Raw genomic sequence first — 17,499 nt, 5'->3', positions numbered from 1 at the left:
AGGGATGTAGAATATGCACATGCAGAATATGTGCTTTATAAGTACTAATAAACAGCTCATAGTAATAGGCACATTAATAAGAAACTAGCTCATAGAAATAATTGGTCCCTATATAATTCAATAAATTATTAATGAATAAAATCAAGTGCTATCCTATATTTTTACTATTTTGAAATCAAAATGTCATGAACACATTTCAAATATTCTTGAGTGTGCATATATTTAACCTGATGTATGCTGTAGTTTATATTGTAAATGTTCTGTACGTTTGCAGGTATAAGAACGGCAAACTGATAACCAGACGGCCAGAGTTCAGTCGGTTTAGGGTCCAGCAGCAAGCTCTGGAGATCAGAGACGTGTGTAAGCAGGATGCTGGAGAATACAAACTGATCCTGAAAAACACACGCGCAGGCCTGGAGAAAAGACTAAACTTCACTCTCATAGTCAATGGTAATTCTCTGTGGAAAAGATGTTTATGTGAAATATGTGAAAAAAAAACAATAAAACTGCTGTCCCTTTATAAATACAAAATTATTAACATAATTACATGATTGTACAGGTTTTATTAAGAAGACTTGTGGATATAAAATGAAGTAAAAACTGTGATATTGTGTATATTTCCTTTAGATCTTTTTAGAATGTATGCTTTTGTAATTTTAGCTTCATTATAACAAGGTCAGGTACAAGCAGGGGTTGATCAACAGCGTCAATTTCAACAGAATCCGGAGACATAAACGATTACCAGGCAATAGTCAGGGCAGGCAGCAAAAGAATCAGGGTCAGTAACAGTAAAAACAGTCAGAAGGGCAGTCACACAGGTTACACAGTCCAGGAGAATACACTGAAGAAACAAACAATATAGATATTTGTGGTAGAACCTACAAAAACCACAGAAGCTCTGTCAAAACAGGTCCATTTTGGCCTGTCTAATTATTATTCATGAGCTTCTCTTCTAATTGGCCTGTTTTTTCGGAGTGATGTATAAAATATACAATAAAAACGCTATAAAATGAGCGGACTGGACTGAAACGATCATCAGAAATACTTGAGTTTGCACACTTCTTATCAGAAGAGATTAATAAAGTACTGTCTTTTGTTGTTATGTGTGCATCTAAAGTTTTATTGCATCTCACAACTATGTTGTTTATGAAATAATGTCTTTGGGCATGTGTCTAAAACAACAAACTGATGATTTTTATATAATCATGTGTTATTGTATATGCATTGTTGTTATTAGCTGGACTAGTGACTAGTTGTAACGTTAGCAGGAATAATAAAGTAGCTGTAAAATTTGTTGCCTGATTAAACTGAAATCATGACTAGATAGATTTTGTCCACACGGTTAGTTTTTCCTTACTACATGTGAGATCTGATTCCCATCATAGTAACAATCTTGTCAGATCGTACAGTGTACAGATCTGGTTTTGTCTGTTAAATTTTCTAGGCATGCAAAGCAGAGAAAGGGGAGGTAACCTTTCCCGTGTGATGATTATGAAGGGAAGATTCCAGATTGGGTCATCTGAACTTCCATTTTTTCAAAGGCTAAGCAGGATACCCAGGGCCCGTTTTGGCATTTTTAGACACTGGGGGACCTTAGGCAGGCTAGGGGAACTCATATTCATGTTAAAAAAACCTCATAAAGTGAAATTTAAATGTCATGGGACCTTTAAATAATGTAATTTACTCATGTTAATTTTTTAAAAGTGTAAAAATGTCTCACTTTGCATTTGCAGTTCCACCTCAAATCCATGAGAAGGAGGCAGCAACACCTACTAACCCCTACAGGAGGGGCAGTCGACAGACGCTCACCTGCACTGCCACTGGGACCCCTCCTGCCTCCATCACCTGGCAGTGGAGGCCGTGGAGCCCCTGCGGTCTCAACAGCACCCGCAGAAACTTGTAAGAAACCAGAGACTCATCACATCTGACACGCTCTCTGAATTCTGTTGAAAACTTCTGCCGGTTAGGAATTGATGTTTTTGGGTGGAGAATGTACATTTGCATTTATGCATTTATCAGGCGCTTTCATCCAAAGTTACTTTTGTGAGGTTAAGAGGTTCTCCAAACATCTCAAGTCTCAGGATATTGCTGCTCTGAAGGGATTGTGCTCCCAGTGTCAGCACTGGAGCAGTGGGAGTATTAGTTGATCTGGCGAAGTTGTCAAAATCACCATTGAATGTTAAACGGCAGCGCTTGCGGTTCACATTGAGTTCAGAGTGGATAGTCTTTGTCACTTTTGGCGATGTGCCCATAGTCTCTTACTGGTCAGAGACGCTCTTTTCCGTGTTTTCAGAAGCCTTGTTTATTTTTCTGCAGCAAAGGCTACAGCGGTGGTGTGGTGGCAGCTTTTCTTCCTTGTTGACTGGAGATAAGGCAGCTGGGGAAGGTGGGGAGGTTAGGAGGGCGTTAGGGATATTTATAGTATTCGGCTTGGAGAGAGCACAGTGTGAAGGACAGAGGCCTGTCGTCTAAACAACAGGAAGCATGGAGACAGAGGCATTTAAGCATCCTCTGGCCCTGAAAGAATACTGCTTGGGTCTTCTCTGTGGTTTGAGCGTCTTCTAGAGTTTGGATTGGAGGGATTGAGCTACAGGCGGCAGCTGAATCATTCAGACAGGTCCAGAGAGAGCCGGAGGCAAACCGCAATTCCCATCTGCTTCCACATCACTTCTACACTCTCACAGCTGAGGCCTAGAGTCCCTGATCACATTCAAACCAGCACTCAGAGTGCATTATATATTTATCAGCAGTTATTATTTCTCGATATCAGGCTGTGAGTTCCACTCCAAGGGTGTAGATATTAGCACAGTTCCAAAACCAATGGAACCGCCTACCTAGACATTTATACGAGTTATATGGGTAATTCACCGCTGCCATGATGGGGTTTTAATAAAAGTTGGCTATGCAATCTGTGTGGAAGGCAGCTATTTTAATCAGTGCTACATGACTCGTGCTGACTTCGCTTTTCCTGCTTGGTGCTAAGGGGTATTCTGATTTTATGAGAATAACAAAGTCCACAACACAACTACAACCTTAATTTCACAGAGGAGCGATATCGCTGGAATCGCTTGCAGAGTGATTTTTAATCATTGACAGCCAGTCAGAATCTATTCTTTTAAGATCTTGGACATTTCAGGCAGAAGATGATAAAACTGCAGTGCACACTTATAATCTGTTCAACACAATAATATATCTTTTATCACTAATATACTTAGCAATGTGCGTATCTTCAATGAACAAATATGGTCGACACTTTATTTTAAGGTTGATAGGTTGCTATTAACAAACAAGTAACCATGTCTTCACTTTAATAAACTCCTAATTGGCTGGCTGCTAATTAATAGTAAGGTAGTAGTTTGTAATTAAGGATGTAGAATATGGTCATACAGAATGTGTGCTTTATAAGTATCGAAATCAACCAATATGTTAATAATATGCATGCTAATAGGCATCTAGTTTATAGCGGAATTGGTCTTATGCTAAAGTGCTACCAAAAATTGCTACCAATTGCTACAAGCTGAATGAATAAAATCTAATAAGGATGGGAAGATGTCAGGATATATTAGACAAATTTTAAGATTTATATTTTAAGACAGCACTACTAGTATCCCTGACAGAGGATACAATCCCAGAATGCACTGCAACAAACTCCAAAAAAAGATCCAAAATAGGAAGACAATTCAAAATTCACTTTACATGTTAAACATAAACGTGTGTTGGAAGTGTGTGTACTCATCCAAGGCTGTCTTACCTTAGCAATTGTCATTTACTTTACTGCCTAAATGCGTCTATGTTCACGCAAATTATTCATGATCCAGCTTCACTTACAGAAGAAGTGAATATATGTTTTTTTTATTACTAATTCGGTATTTAGCAAGTTTTGCGGCTGAAATTTACTGTCTGCTTGTCACTCTACGGAGGGGCGGGTTCATCAGAGAGCTCATTTGCATTTAAAAGAACAAAGACTAAAACAGCTCGTTGAAAGCAGAGCTGATTTTGTCATAGAACTAAAGGATGCTATAGACCTTTCATTAAGACCCTAATGAATCATATCAACTTATGGCCCTTTCGATTCTTGTAAACAGGCCAGACATTCATCTTATTAAATTCCAATGTTTATACCTTGGATTGGTCAGATTAGGGGCCCCTTGGAATGGTATTTGATTTAATACCAATTTCAACCATGCCTTGTGTCAGGATGTGCTTAAAATGCTATCTATGTAGACTGCTTTCTGGACTAGGTTTTGCAATAGCAACCCATTGTGTTAATTCATAGGCTAATGCTCATGTGTGGCCTTCGTTTGGCGCTCCTCTCATCACACACAGGAAGGCAGATGCATCTAAAAGCTCTTCCTGGTTTAGCAACTGTCAATGTGCGCATCCTGCATCTGATGTTCCTGCTCTCCCTCCCTCTTTCTCTTTCCCACACACACATTGGGGAGTAATAGAGTTTATAAATGCGATGAATGTTTTGCGGACAGATATTTTGTCCATATCTATCCTATTGTATTCATAATTGTGTTTTCATTTTCACAGGGGTCGAAGAGATCAACGAGACAAGATTCCCATCTGTCAAAACTGGATAGGTTTGGATCCTGAACACACTGTCAATCCTATTGAGAGTATTGAAACTTTGACTGAGATGGTGGACGGGAAAGAAAAGGTTCACTTCCTGTTTGAATTATTCTTATTTCCTGAAAATTTCCCATAAATGTCCGAACCAAATTTATGTGCCCGCGACCTGAACCCTGGGTATGTTATGTGACACCAGATATCCAAAACTTGACATCTAAGGTGAAGGAGGTGGTGGGGTGAATGCGTTACAATTTCCACTTTCGAAATATTTAAGCCCATCTTCCAGTTTTTGCTTCCTGGATGGATAGGGAATAAACACACATTAACACAGCACTCTCTTCCTGTTTTCTGTCACACCTGTGAGGTCATTTCCTGTGGCAGGGGAATGATGGCTTAATAGAGTATATAGCTAAAAGGGATAGTTCACCAAAAAGTAAAATTCACCTTTTATTTACTCTTATTGTATTTCATTTTGAACATCTTTCTTTTATTGAGCGCAAAAAGAGATCTCGCTGACTTTTTTATTCAAAGCATATTTGTTAATTTTTTTTTTTTTAGGGTCTCTTAACTCATTGCTTATTAGCATGTGTATTACTAGCATATTAGCCATTTATTAATAGTAATTAGGCACACCTTATTCTATATGACCTTATACTACATCCCTAATCCTACCCAATACCAATAACTTAACAACTTAAGTTAATAATGAACAAGTGTCTCCTATTCTAAAGTGTTACTACGTCTTCTTTCTACAGGTTTGAAACAACAACTCAAGTAAATAATGAAAAGATTTAATTTTTGTGTGAACTTGTCTTTAACAATGTTCTTTTTGGCCTGTGATCCAAATGAAAACAAATCAGTCTTTGAAATTGCTTCTGTTGTTTCCACAGATTGTCAGCCGTTTGGTTATTCAGAGCGCCAACGTGTCGGCTATGTACAAGTGCTCAGCAGAGAACAAAGTGGGAAGAGATGAACGATTGATCTATTTCTATGTGACCAGTGAGTTTCAGCAACACTTTTGTGACAAACAAAACTGAATGAATTTTCAATAACATCAAAAAAGCTCATGCTTAAAGCTCATTTCACCCTGAAATTGACAATTCTCGCAGCATTTATTTGAAATTACGTGTTTGTGTCTGTCCCTTTTTCCCCCTACATTTTTATCCATTTCTCTTGGATAGGTAAAAAAGGTGATCACTTCTTTTTCATTAAAACGTTAACCCTGAGTTTTAACCATACACTGTAAAAAGCTGGTTTCATTTACAGTAAAAAAGCAGCTGTGGCTACCAGTACTTTAACGTGTTAAAAACAAAGACGTATGAATCGAAGTTCATTCTTGAGTCTTGTTCTGAATTATTGACAGAGGCCTTGTTAATCCTGTTGATCTTTTGTTTAAAATATTCACTAAAACCCAACCTTTAAAACAATTCAAGAACATTCTTAAGTTTTTATTTTTATTGGATTGAGGTCAGGGGACAGGAAAAGCCATAGGAAAATTTTTGTTTCTATTTTAATGTTTTGGATCATTGCCTTGATGGAAGATCCATCCTTGGTCTAGTATAACATTTCTAACAGTGGCTTTCAGGTTTAGATTTTTTTATCTTTTGACTCAAAAATCTTCTGTAATTCTCTAGCTGTGATCCTTGGAGATTATTCGGCCACTCAAACTAGACATGCATTCTCTTTCAGGCAGATTTGTAATATTTTCTGATGACTGATGGTAGAGGAAGGCACCTTCCGAATATAATCTTCTAGGTTTAAATATAAAGTCTAGGTTTAAAATCCAGCTATGCAGAAACGGCAATATTAACGGCAGGAGCAGAACCGTTTTTACAGTATGGACCAACACACGGTGGACAAATTAGGTATAAAAGAAAGTACTTTATATACAAAGTACAGCACTCACCTCCAGGCAATTTACAGTAACATTTTGGTAAATGCATTATTTAAGGACAAATTCAAGGAAAAACAAAAGTTAGAAAAGAAGAGATGAAAAATGTTTTTTTATTGATGCTTTTATTCAGAAAGAGAAAAAGATAAGAAATGGAATGATCTAAGACATTTTCCCTCCAACTTCATTGTATCCTTCTTCTATTTTTCCCATTTTGCTTCCAGGCTTCCATACTTTCACTGGGTATGCAATCTAATTTATTACATATGACAAATGAAAAACACCATGGCAGGTGTTCATTCAGTTCATTACATTTACATTTACATTTAGTCATTTTGCAGACGCTTTTATCCAAAGCGACTTACAATTGACTTACATTAAGTTGGCACACACACATACACACACACATATCAATTTTACACTTTTAAACATTAGTTTTTTATTAAATACAGCAATGCTATGGGTAAACTACAAAACATTCCCTACATGCCAACAAATCATTTTTAGTGTAGTATTTTTTAGTTATTTTGAAATGATCCAAAAAATTCCAAAATGATTATTTTTACTGTGCACAGAAAGAGATTGTGTGGTTTATCCAGGAGATGTGTGCCATTATTTTCCTCATTATTCATATTCATTTCCTATTCAGCTATCCCAGAGGGGTTTGAGATAGAGATGGAGCCCTCAGAGGATCCGCTCGAGCAGGACCTGGTACGGCTGAAGTGTAATGCAGATAATTACACCTATGAGAACCTGCGGTGGTACCGTCTGGACCCGCAGGCTGTTCCTCCAGAGCTGGACTGCAAGAGTCTGCACCAGTACGCTGAGTCTTTGGGGGGAAAGCTTTTGTTCCAGACCGCAAGCAACAACTGGGTGCTGGAACTCACCATTACCAGCATCCAGCTGCAGGACGAGGGAAACTATGTGTGTGAGGTCCAGAACAAGCGCAGTGGGGAGAAACATTGCCACCGCAAGTACATCCCAGTAAAAGGTGAAAGTCAATCAATGAGCCATTTTATGTTCAGTTACACTTTAATTTAGGCTGTCTTGTTTACAATGTAATTATATATTTAAGGACTGTGTAATATTAATAAACTACGTATGGATTTACTATATGGTTAGGGTTAGGATTAGGGTTTGTCCATATGTCAGTGTCACTATAAATGCTTTTTTCTGTGTCCGCTACAGCAATGGAGGCGCCCCGATATCGTAATAACCCCACCAATCAGACGGTGAACGTGAGCGAGTCGCTGCAGATGGAGTGTGATGCCGAGGGCACACCCTCTCCCCAGCTGTCCTGGTTGAAAGATAACCAAACCCTCCATCAGATGTCAGGTTAGCCATTTAGGGGTGTTATACGTTGTCTTCAACTACTATGTCTTAACATTTAAATTAATCATTTTAAACAGAATTTTTTTTTTACTTTGCTGTCGCATGTACACCTGCATGTACATTTGCAATTAATATGTGTAATTATATCTGTAACAATACTGTTACCCCGTAACAGCCCATAAACCTAACCACGCCCATATGCATAGCTGGGGGGGTGGAGCGGGGGTTGTGGGTGGAGTGGCAAACCACACCATCTGATTTGGTCAAGACAAATTTTTAAATACATACATAAATACGTACATCACAGGTTATTATCCATAAAAATGCTGATTCGACACAAGACAAATGATATCGGGAAAGCCATTAGTAAGTTCGATTTAGTTTATTGGCAAAATATAAATGTTAAATATATTAAAACCGCTACATTGTGAGTATATTTACATTCGAATTAAAAACAATATTAATTAACAAATATTTTTAGTACAATTGTTTAATTGATAGGAGGGCCTGGCATGCTCTACCCATGACCATACTATGAAATCTGTTACTTACCTTAACTGTATCCCACTTCAACAGAAATGAAAGTGTTTTGCGATACAACACGAACACATTCAACACAAAAAATTGAAAAACACTGATTTTCACAGCCCATAAGCAGCCACCCCCAAAAATGGCCACATCCATATTAACTGGTTTAATTGAAGTTTCAAAAATAACTTAATAATAACTTAAATCAGGTAGAAATACCTTGTTAAGGTAACAATTACCACTTTTTACAATAGCATTCACCCATATTCCCTAGTAACCGCATAACAACAGGAGCCAAAACCACCTGGCAACCAAACTGAAAATCACTCTTGCTACCAACCCACACATTACAACTGCGTAGTGATGCACTAAACATACAGAATATTCTGGCAATCACATATCACTGACTGCAGTGAGTTTAGAATGTGCAAAATCTCCGGAAATTTTTTTTATTTGCGTAAACGCCTAAAGAGGTGATTCAGTAGGAATAACGTGCAGATAGTGAGCTTGACAGGATATGCAAAGTAATAGGTATAAATGTGAGGTAGTGCATTATATAGATATAACACTGCCTGCTTTAAATGCACGCTATATTCTTCAGTTTGATTTCCTCTCCATTTCTCTGCATGTTGTTCAGCCCCTTCAAATTAACATAAATGTATTATTCCAAAACAATTCCATTACAGATCACATTATGCTCACCACAGCAATCCCCTCTAGCTTAGCGCATTTGAATAGGAACACACTTATTCACGAGCACATACTAACACACACAAAATTGAATTCTGGTGCCGGAAAAAGCACTCAAGTCATGCTAATGTACTGGAAATCTTTTGGATTGAAAGTTGAATGGAACTCTGGACTGCGGCATAATAGCATGTGACAAACAAAGAAGAAACAGCTCTGGGAATGTATGTGGGCTGCTTGTGGGCTGTAAGTGAATTCACATGCAGCGCATACAGTGCTGTTTGGTGATAGGTGTTATGGGGAGGATATTATATCGGGAGCAAACTGAGTTCAAGAGCTATTAGCAGAAGGTCACCGTGTGACTGGAATACGAGTTCATTTTTTTTGCTCGTCCAGTTCATAGCAAAGCCACGGTTGTTTTTCTAGATAGATTTTATAGATCCTATACAGATCTAATTACAATGATCTGAAGTGTCTGATTATTATAGGCTGGTGGGTTGCTTTTTCATGTTACACATTGCAGCAGGCGTGTCATTGAATAGAAAAGAATCAAAAATCATATTTCCCCATAAATCCTTGACCTAGTCAATACCTTGATTTAGTCAAGCGATACCATATATTTTCGTTTTTAAACCTTTCAAACCTTTTGATCGGCCTAAAACATAGCACAGACATCAAACCCTCAGACACCCATTACAAAAAGTTAACCAAATACTTTTTTCCTATTTTTTTTTTAAATAAATGTTTGGAACCTGTATGTTTGTAGAATTATGGAGCAGTGCTTATAGATCATACTGTTACTATAACTTCTGTACGTTTAAAACGAAGAAACACCTTTATTTGTCTCTTTTAAAATAATATTTTTGGTTTAGGACGACTTTGATCCACTTCAAATATTAACTAGTGTATACTATGCTATAACATTTCTTTAAAGACACAATTATTTAACACTGTGGTATGAACAGCATTCTCACGAGACATATAAACTAGCATATAATGTGTTTTTAGTATTATGACAGTTCTGTAGTGTTTTTCATCACAGCTTTACTATATTATGATCTATACAAATGTATGATTAAAATTCTTTTTGCAAGCTAGGTTTGTTAACCTACGATATTCTATGACAACCAATTGTAAAATTTAATACACCACATATCACTTGTTTATTTACAAATCGAATTTGTCCCCAACTAAGCAAGCCATAGACAAATTTGACTCCGCATAGGTGACTATAAACATATTTTAAAGTAAACAGGAATGCATAAATAAAAAGTATTAGAAAAAAATGTAAGTCAGTTTAAACACCTTTATTAGATTAAGGAATCTAAAATATGGTCATGCAGAATAAGGCATTATAATAGTAATAAACAGTATGTTAGTAATATACATGGTCCTTTAAATAATGTGTTGCTTAAACGCTTTTATGGCTTCATCTTTGTTATTTTTTGAAAGCATTTACAAATAAAGAATATCACATGCTATATCCCATCATGGATTCTTTTTCTTACAGTCCAAAATAGAAAAGCAAAAGGCACGAAAGCCAAAACAAAAGAGGATGCTGTGCCATGAAGTCGTGGCTGGCTGGCACGTTGTGTGTGTTTGACCGTTTTGTGGATGTGTTCAGGGATCCTCCTTCAGGACTCCAATCGGACTCTCAGCATTCAGCGAGTGCGAGAGGAAGACGCCGGTCTGTACACCTGCGTGGCCTGCAACCAGAGGGGCTGCATTAATTCCTCCGCCGCGGTGTCAGTCATCGGTGAGAGCCTCTCATTTGCGTTAGGTGGCGCTGTAGAATACAGTTCCCTCTCCCTACTTCAGGAATATACAGACACAGTATGAGCGCACACCATAAATGTTAACACACGTTTTATACCACAGCAAGGGTACACTGATATCTGTTAAATATTCTCAAGCTAATTTTAATTACCACACCCTTACTCTTCTCTAACCAAAACTAAATTTTTTCCACTTTTAATTAAACTGATATAGTACTGATATAGAACCCAAAACTCTCAACCTAACAGACATGTCTCTTTTCTAACCCTTCATGCATCTTGTTTTTACCATTGTATACACAGTGGTATGTGTTATATGACGGCTAATATGAATTATTACTGTTTGTATAAAATATAAGGTCACACTTTATATTAGGGGGCCTTAATTATGTACAAAATAAGTGCATGTACTCAAAGTGATCATATTGAATTGCAAAACAAAGCTATTGAGGTGGGATATGGGTAATTAACTTTCAAGTTTGGTTATAATGATAAGGTTTTATACAATAACGTGTTTTGTTTGCCAGGCTCTGATGACAAGACCAATGTAGAAATAGTGATTCTCATCGGAACGGGAGTCATCGCCATCTTTTTCTGGGTCCTTCTCCTCGTCATCTTCTGCAACGTCAAGCGAGTCAGTACAACGTGTTTCATTTTACGTACATTCATCTGTATTCATGAACATATTGTTCAAGGAAAATTATTTAAATACGCGTGATCTGGGCTTTTTTTTGTTTGCATCAACGATGCCTTGCCTTCACGGCAACATAGGAGCAAACCATATCAGCACTTCAGTGGAGTCAGCAATTCTATGAGATGATGTGGAGCACAGTCGCCTCAGGCTCGCTGTTTCTGCGTTCTTGTAGGGTGCGGTATCATCCATCAGTAATTGTAACGATGTTGTCCTGCAGGTGAACCCAGCAGATATCAAGACGGGCTATCTGTCGATCATCATGGACCCGGGGGAAGTGCCGCTTGAGGAGCAGTGTGAATACCTGCCCTACGACTCCAGCCAGTGGGAGATATCCCGAGACAGACTGCGCCTCGGTACTTTCACAGATAGTGAAAATAGCATTTTAAAAGCTCTGATACAGGCTTTAAATTGGTCCAAATGAAGAGCGTTCATGGCTTGGATCCCAGAAGTAAAGCATATTTATTGTCCAGGAATTTTAATTCAGCATTAGAGGCTTGATCCGTGCTCAGGAATCCTTGTATGATATGATAAAGGGTGGATTTTTTTAAATTATTTTACATTAAAATATAGGACTGGGGCTGTTTAGGTATTCAAAATAAAACTATAAGTGAAGAATTTGCGACATAAATATTCGCATTGTCATTTGTGATGCCTTTTGGTTCTTGTGAGGAGTGAACCCTCAATGTGAACACGTTCAGCAGAGTCTTTTTTTGGAATCTTGCACGCTATGTATTTATTCTTTGTCCGTGCAGGGAAGGTGCTCGGCCATGGAGCTTTTGGGAAAGTTATCGAAGCCTCAATCTTTGGGCATGACAAGAAAGCCTGTTCAAACACAGTGGCAGTGAAGATGTTGAAAGGTTCAGTTTTACCGAAAAACTACAGTTGATGCATAAATGATCGTTCACTTTCATATATACGATGTGCTTAACGGCATATGTGTGTATATATATATATATATCACAGAGGGAGCCACAGCCAGTGAACACAAAGCTCTGATGTCAGAACTGAAGATCCTCATTCATATTGGAAACCATCTCAATGTGGTCAACCTTCTTGGAGCGTGTACCAAATCTAACGGTATGAACGTATGCTGATTGGTCAGTACAGTGATCCGGTTTGATAAAATACCAAGCATAGAAAAATGACATCTTCAGACACTGTGCATATCGCTAAAGCAAGTAAAGTTTTCATATCGGGGACCATCTTCTGGCAGAATGGTACCACTTACAAAACACAGTTACTTTTCTTTGTGTTGATTTGGCCAATACGACAATATATTATATTAAAAACCTTTTAAACGCTGTTTGATGTCCTTGTAACTCAATACTCGTCCTTCTTACTTGATTCTAAACATCTCTGTTTAACTTCTCTGATTGCCAGGTCCTCTTATGGTTATAGTGGAATACTGTAAATACGGCAATCTCTCCAACTTCCTGCGTGCCAAAAGAGAGTTCTTCTTACCGTACAGGGTGAGAGAAATATCTTTTCCCTTACAACAACGCTGCGATCAGTAATACCTGATGTGTGTGTTCCGGTGTAACATGTGCTTGTGTTTGTAGGATCGTTCTCCTAAAACCCAGAGTCAGGTGCGACGAATGATAGAAGCTGGTCAGGTCAGCCAGCATGACTGTGAGCCGTCCACCACTTCCAACATCAACCCTCCAGTGCAGTCTCGTGGTAAGAGCACTCAGGAGTCAAATATATATATATATTATATATTACATATCTATCTCTCTCTCTCGCTCTCTCTCTCTATAGATAGATAGATAGATAGGATATGATTATATATTAAATATGTAAAGATGTTTACCCGGTGGATAATAAAGCTGCCTTCACGCTGCTATGAACAACTAGGGGCCATGAACAACAAAGTTAACAACAAAGTACTTGAAATAAATCTTTAAATCAGATGATCAGATTGTTTCGCAAAATGAAACCGCTGACATCTGCTGGTGCAAACGTGCATACAATCACAAACTAACTGCAAAACATTTGAGTTCATTAAATGTTATTAACAAATCATCAAACATCATTACATATGAAGCGTATGTATAGTAGCATAGCAACATGCTCAGAAGCATTTAACACCCGAGCAGTCACCCACAGCAGCCTTTTTTATTCAATTGTCTTCCTGATTGAAATGATATAATCCATTGAAGCGTTTTCTGATGTTTTCTTTTTCTTTTCCCAGTTGCAGCGGATGATCTTTGGAAGACTCCGCTCACGATAGAGGATTTGATCTGTTACAGCTTTCAGGTTGCTCGAGGGATGGAGTTTCTGGCATCCCGCAAGGTGCATCTCAAAACACGCATTCAAGCTCCTCCTCTCTGATGAGTCAGTAGTCACATTCAGCTGGTTGTAGATTATTAATAGGTGAAACTTTAGATCTCTTCTTGAGCTATCTATGCTCATCAGATGACATGAAGTTATGCAGGGTGACAAAATGGGAACAAATACTTATAAATAATATAATCGAATGAAACTAAATATATGTTTGATGATGAGAAAGTAGCAGATGATTTAGATCTGCTCATCTATTGTGAAATAAGGTACAGATCAAGTCATCTTTATTTTGTTCTGACAGTGCATTCATCGTGACCTGGCGGCCCGCAACATCCTCCTGTCTGAGAACAACGTGGTGAAGATCTGTGATTTTGGTTTAGCACGGGACATCTACAAAGACCCCGACTATGTGCGCAAAGGCAATGTAAGAGAAACCCTTTAATAAAAGCATGAACTAGAAATCTCTCTAGTGTAGAATATTAGTATGAATCTCGTGAAAACTATGAAGGCAAATTCCAGGTCACATCTCACTCAAAAAAGGGACATTTTATTCAATGCATTTTTTTTTTCAATTTTCTAAACCGTAAAAGTAATCTAAAAAGAAGGAAAAAGTTTATTCATAAAACTTTTTTGTTATTAAATTATTCATATATATATATATATATATATATATATATATATATATATATATATATATATATATATAATATAATAATATATCAATATGTAATTCTAAAAGGTCTTCAAGATGTGTTTGTTTTCTTTTTCATATATTTATTTTTGATTTTTATGTAAAACATGACCTGGCCATGTGATATGCGACCCCACATGAGATTCGATATGAATGCATTTCAGTAAAGGCCAGCGGTTAAAAACGACTTGACTGGCCTTCGCAATCGTCATATCAGCGATCCACTGAAAATGGTCAGAAATGGCGAAACAACATAATACATGTCGTTTGGAAAAATAACATACCAGAGCAAAAGATAAACATGTAACAATACACCCGTAGCATTACTGCACGACGTAAACATAATGAAGCAGAAAGGGTACGTTTATGAGATTACCCTTCAGAGGCACTGATGAATGCTTGACCTACTGCAAATCATATCAGCACCAGCATCATGATAAGAGTGTGTTCTCCCACAGGCGCTATTATAGGTGAAATGTTATCTGTCTTTGCAGGCTAGACTGCCTCTGAAGTGGATGGCTCCAGAGAGCATCTTTGATAAGGTTTACACCAGTCAGAGTGATGTATGGTCATTCGGAGTGCTGCTCTGGGAGATTTTCTCACTAGGTAAGAGTCTACCTGATACCCGAGCGCTGGCCATTCCTTTTTTTTTTCTGTGCATATGGCATAATTGCTTTTTTTCTTAAGCTTACCAAGGCCGCATTTATTTAATTAAAAAAAAATTTAACGGCAATACTTTAAGCTATTTTTCTATTTTATACATAATAAAATATCATTTCTTCTTCTGGTGGAATTTTTGGCAGCCGCTGTTTAATTCATCAGCGTCACCTGGTCCCTCGTTGTAATAAGCTGATATGCTGCAAGTTATTGCATATTAAAACAAATCGTCACCCTACAAATGAATTCCGTCGTGCTCTGTTCAGATGTTCTTAAACTCGTAGAAAGTCTTGATTGTATCGTGTCCCGTTAGGAGCTTCTCCATACCCGGGCATCCAGATCGATGAAGACTTCTGCAAGCGACTCAAAGACGGTACCAGGATGAGGTCACCAGACAACGCGTCCCCTGAAATGTGAGCACTGGCCCGTTGACTCTGTGTGTGTGTGTGTGTGTGTGTGTGTGTGTGTTTGATCCACTCCAAGCTGATGACATCATGCGATGCGTGTTCTGCTAGATACGGCATCATGCTGGCCTGCTGGCAGGGCGAGCCCAGGGAGAGACCCACGTTTCCAGCTCTGGTGGAGATACTTGGAGATCTACTTCAGGAAAACAGTCTACCTGTGAGAAAATTCAAAAAGAAACCTACATTTCTACCCATTCACTCGTAACATGCCTGAGCGCTGGTGCACATTTTAGTGATTATGTTAAATAGTGTTTTTCTTCGTTCGTTTTAGGAAATCCCGTTTAACGTGTCTCAGAGCTCGGAGGATGACGGCTTCTCACAAGCTTCCTCTAGACCACCATCGCAAGAGGAGATCAGACTCGCCTGCAACACAATGTCCACTCGGTGCATACGCATTTTATTTCAGGGTCGGGGGGCCTCGTGTTGACTCATCTAACTCGAACTTAACTACAAGTGTCAAAGCTTGATACATTACTTTTTAATAGTGTGTTTACGGGAGAATATAGAGCTCATACTAGGATAAAACACCTTGTTAAGTATAAACTATCAACATCAGAAGGCATGTTAAAAATTTAGAGTACGTCAAATAGGATTGAGTTTTTTTGTTTATATCTGCTTGTTGCTTGGCAACCACTTTGCTGCAACCACAACAGTTTCCGAGGAAGTACACTTTTGGCGGACGATTGTTTTTATTAATATCATTTCAGTTTATTTGCTCGGTTCTGTTTTGTAAAAATCTCGCTACATAGAACCATTTCATAAAAGCAATGAAGCTGTGGTTTACAGTGAGTTTATAACATCTGGGGAGTATTAGTACCGTCTTGTATGCTGAATTAGGCTTATTTGAGTAAGTATGAAAGTGATAAATGTGTCTTATTAAAGAAAGATTGTCTTTCTAATTCAATCACTTAGTTTTTTACATGACGGACAGTGAAGTGGGGAAAAAAAAATATCATATAAGAGTATCTTGGTATCTCAAGATAATAATAAATGTTCTTATAGCCCTTTGCTGAATGTATATGCTTCTCTCTGACCAGATATTACAACTGTGTGCCTTTCGCCGGCTGCATCATGGTCGGACCATCCAGCACGTGTCACTCACGAGTGAAGACCTTTGAGGAGCTTCCTCTGGAAATGACATCACACAAGACGCATCACGTACGAATAAGATCTCCAGTATATGCATAGCGTTGAATAAAACTAAAGGATGCTAATACGTATATTGCGTCGTGCCTTTTTGTGCCCCTGCAGGACAGCCAGACAGACAGTGGCATGGTTTTGGCATCAGATGAGCTTGAGAGGTTTGAACACAAGCACAGAGGGGCCATGCTGAAAAAGTAGGTGAAACTGAAAAATGTGCAGGCTTGTTTGGGGTTAGCCGATGTCTCCTGGATTTCTAGAGTTTCATTAAGCGTTCTGCCATTGTATGAACTCTCACGTCGTCTCTGCAGTCCGTCAGCGGGCCGCAGCACAGAGCGCCTCATCAGTTCTCCGTCCATGAGCGGCAGCGGCAGCACACTGCGCCCACCCTTCTTCAGCCAACTCTCAGGCCAGACCTTCTACAACAACGAGTACGGCCAGCTGTCGGAGGAGGGCGTCAGTGACTTCTTCTCCTCGTCGTCGGATCAGGCCATATACCAGGGAGCCTGCCCGGCAACCTCCAACCTGTAACAGCACCGACCGGCCCCCGGGCCCCGGCCCCTCACAACTAACTCAAGCGAAGTCTACATTTGTAAAGTTCTCTTAGCAGCCACTGGGTGGCACCATTATGTCAATTTCAAAACAAAAAAGTATTTTATCACCTTACATATATCTTTATATAAAGAATAAACATCCTTTTATTTGTACAAAAAGAGAGAAAAGAACCAGAATGGAAAAAAAAAAATAATAATAAAATAAATATATCATCCTTTGACTGTTTT

The 17,499-nt window shown here is 38.4% G+C and overlaps 1 protein-coding gene across 2 annotated transcripts in view; it reads left to right on the top strand.

Annotated features, from left to right (window-relative positions):
• The window catches only part of flt4 (fms related receptor tyrosine kinase 4), a 34,837-nt gene extending 17,370 nt beyond the window's left edge, over positions 1 to 17,467 (top strand). Inside the window, exons 9-30 of one of the 2 annotated variants that reach the window (XM_043257983.1) lie at positions 275 to 450; positions 1,734 to 1,899; positions 4,537 to 4,663; positions 5,466 to 5,574; positions 7,116 to 7,457; positions 7,655 to 7,801; positions 10,638 to 10,769; positions 11,316 to 11,422; positions 11,700 to 11,835; positions 12,235 to 12,339; positions 12,446 to 12,559; positions 12,863 to 12,951; positions 13,042 to 13,159; positions 13,674 to 13,774; positions 14,067 to 14,189; positions 14,951 to 15,062; positions 15,427 to 15,526; positions 15,629 to 15,734; positions 15,849 to 15,961; positions 16,615 to 16,735; positions 16,829 to 16,914; positions 17,029 to 17,467. In XM_043257983.1, the coding sequence (XP_043113918.1) occupies positions 275 to 450; positions 1,734 to 1,899; positions 4,537 to 4,663; positions 5,466 to 5,574; positions 7,116 to 7,457; positions 7,655 to 7,801; positions 10,638 to 10,769; positions 11,316 to 11,422; positions 11,700 to 11,835; positions 12,235 to 12,339; positions 12,446 to 12,559; positions 12,863 to 12,951; positions 13,042 to 13,159; positions 13,674 to 13,774; positions 14,067 to 14,189; positions 14,951 to 15,062; positions 15,427 to 15,526; positions 15,629 to 15,734; positions 15,849 to 15,961; positions 16,615 to 16,735; positions 16,829 to 16,914; positions 17,029 to 17,248 (2,950 nt within the window). In that variant the 3' untranslated portion in view covers positions 17,249 to 17,467. The remainder of the gene's footprint in view (positions 1 to 274; positions 451 to 1,733; positions 1,900 to 4,536; positions 4,664 to 5,465; positions 5,575 to 7,115; positions 7,458 to 7,654; positions 7,802 to 10,637; positions 10,770 to 11,315; positions 11,423 to 11,699; positions 11,836 to 12,234; positions 12,340 to 12,445; positions 12,560 to 12,862; positions 12,952 to 13,041; positions 13,160 to 13,673; positions 13,775 to 14,066; positions 14,190 to 14,950; positions 15,063 to 15,426; positions 15,527 to 15,628; positions 15,735 to 15,848; positions 15,962 to 16,614; positions 16,736 to 16,828; positions 16,915 to 17,028) is intronic. The other variant, XM_043257984.1, reaches the window with a different exon arrangement.
• Positions 17,468 to 17,499: the final 32 nt, after the last annotated feature.

Source organism: Puntigrus tetrazona, chromosome 14 (assembly GCF_018831695.1).
Source record: "Puntigrus tetrazona isolate hp1 chromosome 14, ASM1883169v1, whole genome shotgun sequence".
Classification (NCBI taxonomy): Eukaryota; Metazoa; Chordata; class Actinopteri; order Cypriniformes; family Cyprinidae; genus Puntigrus; species Puntigrus tetrazona.
The sequence above is the reverse complement of the archived record's forward strand: the minus strand, read 5'-3'. Positions and strand labels throughout refer to the sequence as shown.